General features: G+C 41.5%; 1 protein-coding gene across 1 annotated transcript; it reads right to left on the bottom strand.

The window, feature by feature from the left end:
- Positions 1-260: 260 nt before the first annotated feature.
- On the bottom strand, positions 261-4,591 carry LOC102752194 (E3 ubiquitin-protein ligase RLIM). The gene is made up of 2 exons (XM_015567411.1): positions 4,354-4,591; positions 261-2,410 (listed from the first exon to the last, which is right to left on the bottom strand). The coding sequence occupies exons 1-2, from the start codon at positions 4,589-4,591 to the stop codon at positions 261-263; spliced, it is 2,388 nt and encodes a 795-aa protein (XP_015422897.1).
- Between the last annotated feature and the right edge of the window lie 3,234 nt (positions 4,592-7,825).

Below are 7,825 nucleotides of genomic sequence, written 5' to 3'. Positions count from 1 at the left end.
AAAAAATATGCAAGTAAATAAATAATTTGAAAAATATATACAGTTTATTTTATTCTCAAACAGAAATTTGGGAAAGTACAATAATTCCTTCAAGAACCAGTGGTTCAGTACATATTAAATCATTTAGATTCACAATTAAATTCAGATTGTTATATTTAAGCATCACTCCAAAAGTGGGTATAAGCCAGGTGACTGTTGTTTGTCCATCATTATAACAGTTTATATAGCTGAGAATTCAGATCTCAATTAAAATTTTCTCTCTAATCAGAACCTACTACTTCCCTGCGACAAATAGGACAGGTAGAGTTGTCAGACAGCCAGCGATCAATACAGTGCACATGATATTCATGGGAGCAAGGTAGTATGCGAAGCTTGTTGCCTTCTGTGTACTCTGTAATACAAATTATACAGACTTTCGATGTATCATTTTCAGAAAAAGGTCTTATAGCCAAGTTGTCAATCTCTGCTTTGCTGAGTCCTGTTGAATGGTTATCATAATCATCCTCGAATAAAAATTGATCAAGAGAGGCCCAAGAGTCACTTTCATCTGATGTTATTGGGGTCATAGATCTACTGTCACCCCAGGTTTCGAATGAGTATGGTGAGAATCTTCTTTCATCACTGCCTTCAGAGAACAGGGTGCTAATTTCTGAATTTTCATCACTGAAGGAGCTGGAACTAGACATCGGACTGGAGCTGGAACTGGACATCAGGCTGGAGCTGGAACTGGACATCAGACTGGAGCTGGAACTGGTCATCAGACTGGAGCTGGAACTGGACATCAGGCTGGAGCTGGAACTGGACATCAGGCCGGAGCTGGAACTGGATGTGTAACTGGAGTTTGAACTATAAGTCCATGTGGAATGTAAACAGGAATCACAGCTAGAATTTGAGTTGGAACTAAAACTCCTACCATGAGTACTCTCTCTTCCATCGGGTGACTCTGCCCTTTCCATGTATGGACTTGGCACTGACTGAATACTCTCTAAATCACTCTCACTGTCCATAGGACAACTGGAGCCACTAAAATCTGTCACTGTCTGCCTTAACGTGCTTTGAATTGCACCAGGTATTGTATCACTTAAACCTGTACTTAAAATTCTACCAAAGGGAATTCCAATGGTACTAGCATAAGCTCTCATATCTGCCTGTTCATAATGTGAAAACATATGCCCAAGTTCTCCCTGTTCACTGTCTAAAGCGGCAGTGCTATTTGGTATCTCAGATGTTATTTGAGTTCTATTAGTTATGCTGCCTCTCTCAGAATATGCTACAGGATGAACTCGTCCTGCTGCAGAACAAAGGCATATGTTTGGATATGTCTGTCTCAATCCACAAGATTCACTGTCACCGGTTGTGTCTGGAGACGATTCTCCTTGAACACCATTCCTTGTCCCAGATGTTGCAAAAAGATGCCTGTTTTGCGATTCAAGTGCAGCTGCTCGCTGTGTCGATGTTTCTTGGCACCGAGTTCTAAAAAATCTCCCAGTCTCACTTACAGAAGGCTGCTCAAAAGTTGGAGATGATGCACTGTGATGGAATCTTTGTGCAAGTGGACCCAATGAACGTGGAGGTGACCCACTTTCAGTTCTTGCTCTGGTTCTACTGTGGTCTGGGCTTCTGCTTCTTGTTCTTTTCTGGCCTCTAGCAGGTGTGACTCTTATTGGTGGCCTTGGTGTTCTTTGTTCCAATTTAGATGGTCTTGTAACTCTTGGTTCAGCTTGTGGGTTTTCCACGTGACTGTGGCTATTCTCCAGATTTTCTCTTCTGGGAAGTCTTGTAGATGGTACGTATTTATTCTCTGCACTTGGACGGCCAGAACTGAATCTGAAGTCACCGTGTGGATTAGCCTGGCTCACTTCTCTCCAAGGCTGGTGTTCTCCTTGCCCACATACCCCATTTTTAGTTTGCTCGAAAGCGTTAAGCTGGTCTCTAATAGAGCCACTCGTTGGAGTTGATTGACTCTGGTGAAGTCTTTGTGCAAGTGGACCCAGTGCATGTGGAGGTGACCTACTTTCAGTTCTTGCTCTGGTTCTACTGTGGTCTGGGCTTCTGCTTCTTGCTCTTTTCTGACCTCTAGCAGGTGTGACTCTCATTGATGGCCTTGGTGTCCTTTCTTCTGATTTAGATGGTCTTATAAATGGTGGTTCAGCTTGTGGGTTTTCCAGGTGATTGTGGCCATTCTCCACGCTTTGTCTTCTGGGAACTCTTATAGATGGTACATATTTACTCTCCACACTTGAACTGCCAGAACTGAATCTGAAATCACTGGGAGGGTTAACCTGGCTCACTTCTCTACAAGGTTGGGGTTCTCTTTGCCCACTTGTCACATTTTCAGTTGGTTCAAAAGAGATGAGCCAGTCTAGTAAAGAGTCATTGCTAGACACATCATCGGGAGTGTCTCCTTCACCTGTTAACAAAAAAGTGGGGAGCTCAGAAAGGAAATACCAAGATTAGAGCCATCCTAGGATAGCACTCTGAAACGTTGTTTCAAAAACAAACTAAAATGGTGATAAATACTCAGATCTTGTAAACAAATTTTACATTTATAGAATGAATATTTTGTAAACCATGCTGCAAATTGACAAGTACAGGCAAGGAAGTTTCAATTCTATCTGAAAGACAGAGATAATCCTGGATAAATTTAGAGAATTGTTTTATTAATGCTGAGACTGGTTTGGCTTAGTGGATGGAGTGTCGGCCTGTGGACTGAAGGGTCCCAGGTTGGATTCCAGTCGGGGGCATGTACCTTGGTTGCGGGCACATCCCCAGTGGGAGATGTGCAGGAGGCAGCTGATTGATGTTTCTCTCTCATTGATGTTTCTAGCTCTCTGTCCCTCTCCCTTCCTCTCTGTAAAAAAATCAATAAAATATATTTTTAAAAAATGAATATGGAGGTCTATTTTTAATAGTTCATCATATACACATCCTGGGAGAGGACTGTCAAGTGACAACAGTTTTTTCACTCTACTGTCAAAATTTACTAATGCAATTAAACAAGACAAATACCAGGTAAGGTACAGTGCTTGTTATTTTTCTTCAGTTTACATTATTAGGTAATTTTCATTAGTCCACATTACTTCTAGGCTTTTGACTTAAGTGCTTTTGATAATATATAAAGTTGTTTTAAAATACAAGACTATTATAGCCATTACCCAAATATAAAGAAGGTTTATAGGTTTAAAAGCATTGGAATACTTATTAATGTTACCAAGATTTTGAATTGACATGAAATTGAAGGTTAGATAAATGAGTAGACTAAACCTAGCATAGTGCATATAGGACCATGTTCAAGAACCAAACCATTTCAGTATCCTCTTCAGTACATAGTAAAAGTCTCTACTTCACACTGGGAGAGAACCACCAGCCCTGAGGTTAGAGCAGGGTTTCTCAACCTTAACACTACTGACATTTTGGCACCATACAATTCTTTATTTAGGGAGCTATCCTGTGCCTTGTGAAATTCTGGGCAGCATTCCTAGCCACTGCCCACAGGATGTCAAAAATATATTTAGATATTGTAAAATGCCCCCAGTTGAGAACTACTTGATTCGAATATGAAATACTTGTTTTTGCTGGTGAGGAAGTCGTATGTCTATATCAGTGGTTCTCAACCTTCCTAATGCCGCGACCCTTTAATACAGTTCCTCATGTTGTGGTGACCCCCAATTTCATTGTTACAAATGAACATAATGAAAGCATAGTGATTAATCACAAAAACAGTATGTAATTATGTGTTTTTCCGATGGTCTTAGGCGACCCCTGTGAAAGGGTTGTTCGACCCCCAAAGGGGTCGTGACCCACAGGTTGAGAACCGCTGGTCTATATAGAAAAAAAATAATTCAGGTAGAAGGAGGAATTTTCCATTGAGGTGGAAAACCAAGGAAAATATCAATAGGCTATTTCACAAATAAAACAACGCAAATGTGAATGGGGGGGGGGGTGGCGGGAGAAGTACCTTGACATTCTCACCAAAAAAATGAATAAATGCTAGGTTTGTGGTTTGTTTGTTTGTTGAGAAGTTACTTAGCACTAGATTAATTTGTGCCACTCTGTATAATCCAGCCGTGGGCAAACTACGGCCCGCGGGCTGGATCCGGCCTGTTTGAAATGAAAAAAACTAAAAAAAAAAAGACCGTACCCTTTTATGTAATGATGTTTACTTTGAATTTATATTAGTTCACACAAACACTCCATCCATGCTTTTGTTCCGGCCCTCCGGTCCAGTTTAAGAACCCATTGTGGCCCTCGAGTCAAAAAGTTTGCCCACCCCTGGTATAATCTCTGGTTGACACTCACTGTTATGAAGTTCCTTATCCATCGCATCCTATTCCCCTCACAAACAAAGTATACCTGTATTTTCATTTGAGTTTCCCAGTAGTTGGTCTTTAACTAGGTGAAGTCGTCTCTGCAACTCCTCTTCTGTACTTTCGCCTGGGTTGCCTAGCAAGTTGTTACTCTTCATAAACTTGTACTCATCTTCACTCAGGTTGCTTACAAACCGATAAAAATCCCGGGTTAATCGGTTTGTCTGATTTCTGCGCCGGGCCGCAGATTCATCTCCTTCATCGCCAGAGTCTGAGTTTTCCATCTTGACGAACAAGTGGAAAATTATCAGACTTTTACAAAATGATGGTGATACACAAACAAACACTTCCTGCTTTGGTGTCCGGATACGACTCAGTCGATCCACCGATCCACCTCAGCTTAGGGTTCTCTCAGTTTCTCTCACCTCTCCTGCTGCTGCAGTTATACAGCTGCTGGTGAGTCAACTGTTGAGACCCACCTTTATACCAAGCATTCTAGTCATTGTTGCCTAGGCAACCATGATCTTCACCATTGTTACCAAATAGGGACCTCATTCAGGTTGGGTTTCATTTCAGTCCAAACCAGTAAATGTTGACAGGGGCTTATTGTGTACCCAGCACAATCCCAAGCCTCCTTTAACCCACATGAACCTATTCTCAGGCTTTCGGATGGCTTTTCAGGTTCTGATAAGCTATAGCTATTTGTATGTTAAATTACAGAACCCAGATGCAACTAGTTCCAGTAGATATGACAGCCTCTTTCAAAATGCCATGCTGCCTTAGCCGGCTTGGCTCAGTGGATAAAGTGTTAGTCTGCAGACCAAAGGGTCCCACGTTCCATTCTGGTCAAGGGCACGTACCTCAGTTGCAGCCTGGGCCCTGGTCAGGGCACGTGCAGGAGGCAACCAATTGATGTGTTTCTCTCACATCCATCGATATTTCTGTCTTTCCCTCTCTCTTCCACTCTCTCTAAAAACCAATGGAAAAATACCTCGGGTGAGGATTAAAAAAAAAAAAAATTCCTTGCCAAAGTCATCCTAGTTAAATGCAACAGTTTTCATTTTCAGGTGCCACAGGATTTCTGTCTTTTCTCCTCATAATTCCTTAAATCATAGATACGCACTAAGGAAGCCCACATTGTCTTATATTTCACCAGGCCCATAGCTGAATCTGTTTAACTGGGTCCTTTCCCTTTTATAAAGCCTTCATCTTGCATTACACAACCCTTCTGTTGTGGGTGGCGGTGGGGTTCTTGCGGTCTCATGAGGAAAAGCATTTCCAGGGACCCTCAAGAAAGGATGAGATCTGATGGCAAAATTTATTCAGGAAGCAAAATTAAAGAAGTTCCCCAATGTTCTGTTATGCCCAGATTTCAAGATCCCCCGAGACAGACCACTAGGGAGCCGAGTCCGATGCAAAAGCATAGAGTCTTTTATTCAAGCCCGGGACTTGGTGTCCTCCTCCCTCCCCCCCCGCCCCGCCTCCATTACTGGATGCAAGAGAGAGCCCCGAGTCCCAAGGGAACAAAGAATTTATAGGGCTTGGGGTCGGGGGGTGGGGGCACACTCTGACCACTGATTTGGCCGATTCCAGTTGGTTGAGTGAGGGCCGGGGGGCTAGTGACGCAAGGGCAGGGTGCAGCTAGGGTCTGGTTACACAAAGACAGGGGGGTGGCTAGCATACTCTTGGCCTTGGGCTAGTTTCCCCCGCTTTCCCATTGGCTGAGATAAGGGCAGGCTGAGTAACTGATACATTCTGTGGCTTTTTCTTGGAAGAGGGGATAAGGACACAGCTATCAGTCCTGTTCTGTCCTTTCAGTTCCATCTCTGTCCATCTTGCCATGGAAAATCAGGGCCAGAAATAGAGTCTATGTCCAGAGGTTCTGTGCTATATTAAAGCTTTTCAGTCCAGCATTCAGCTGACTTAGTTTGTGTTCCTGGCTGCCATCCATTGCTGTGCTGTGGTATCCAGGCTCCCACCTGGAGCCCGTGTTTGGAGTCTGCATGGCTCAAGACCACATGACTATGGAGAGAGAACAGGCAAGTGCATGGAACAAGGCTGGGTCACGAGCAAAAGAGATAGAGCTTTGCTCACCTGGACTTAGGTATTCTCAGGCTTGGGAGGAACCAGCAGGAGCAGCTCGGAGTGAGAGCGAAGCCTGCCTCAGCTGGTTTCGCTCCCCTCTCTGCTTGGCTCCAGCCACTGGAAGCCCTATTCTTGCAGGAATCTTCCTGCAACGGGCCTCTAGTGTAAATATAAAGATGCTCATGGCTATCTTGTGTACATGAGAATGAAGAAAATCAACATAAAGAAACAGGAAAATAAAACAGGAAAAGAGCCAGATACATAAGAAAAAAAAATTGACTTATATGTGAAGCTAGTTGTGCCATAGGATATTTAGATCTTGTAAACATTGTGTTTCATTTTTTTAATATAAGGTTGTGAAGGAAGTTCATCACTTATGATTAAAAGGATCCTAATAATTGCAACAGGGGAGTGATATAATCAGTAATCTAATTAGATATCAAAAAGTAATTTTAAACAAATTTTCCATGTAAGACTCATTGGCTGTTGCCTATTCTATGAAATTAGCAAAAATTTATAAAAGCAAAAATTAGCCCTAGCTGGTTTGGCTCAATGGATAGAGCATCAGCCTGCAGACTGAAGGGTCTCTGGTTCGATTCCTGTCAAGGGCACATGCCCGGGTTGCGGGCTCGATCCCCAGTAGGGGGCATGCAGGAGGCAGCCGATCAATAATTCTCTCTCATCATTGATGTTTCTATTTCTCTCTCCCTCTCCCTTCCTCTCTGAAATCAATAAAAATATTAAAAAGGCAAAAATTATAACAGTACTAAGTGTGGTTCTAAAAATATGTAGAATATTTAAAACAATTACATTATTAAAACACAGTTGGTTAATGGGCATATTGAAGTAAAGTTTCTATACTTCATTGAAACTGGTGAAATGACTTAACAGTAAACTAATAAGTTATTCAAATCTAATATAATACCAAGGAAACCACTAAGAAGTTTTACAAAAGTCTATACTAAAAACACTCTAGATAAATCAATATGAAAATTTAAAGAATGTTCAATAACCACAAAATGCAATAAAAAGAAAACAGAAATAAAATGCGAGAGAATAGGAGAAAAAACACAAAATAGCAGTTTTAGTCTAAATATATTAATAATTAGATTAATATAACTATTCTAAATATACCAATTAAAACACAAATATTGGTTGAATGGATAAAAATGACCTAACCATAGGCTATCTAAAAGAAACTCACTTCAAATATAATGATAAAGGCATAATGAAAGTAAAATAATAGAAAAAAGATATCATGCCAACATTAATCAAAAGAAAGCAGGAATCGACATATTAGTATCAGATAAAGAAGAATTCAGAGCAAAGAAAATCACCAGAGACAGAGGAAAATACTTTATAATGGTAAAATGGTCAATTACCGCCGAAGCCGGTTTGGCTCAGTGGATAGAGCGTCGGCCTGACTTACGAGG

Source organism: Myotis davidii, unplaced genomic scaffold (genome assembly GCF_000327345.1).
Source record: "Myotis davidii unplaced genomic scaffold, ASM32734v1 scaffold1, whole genome shotgun sequence".
NCBI lineage: Eukaryota > Metazoa > Chordata > Mammalia > Chiroptera > Vespertilionidae > Myotis > Myotis davidii.
The sequence above is the reverse complement of the archived record's forward strand: the minus strand, read 5'-3'. Positions and strand labels throughout refer to the sequence as shown.

Coding starts and splice junctions, on each gene's coding strand:
- LOC102752194 (XM_015567411.1), bottom strand. CDS start 4,591: ATGGAAAACTCAGACTCTGGCGATGAAGGAGATGAATCTGCGGCCCGG. Junction 2,411..4,353: donor AAACTCAAATGAAAATACAG/GTATACTTTGTT, acceptor TTTTGTTAACAG/GTGAAGGAGACACTCCCGAT.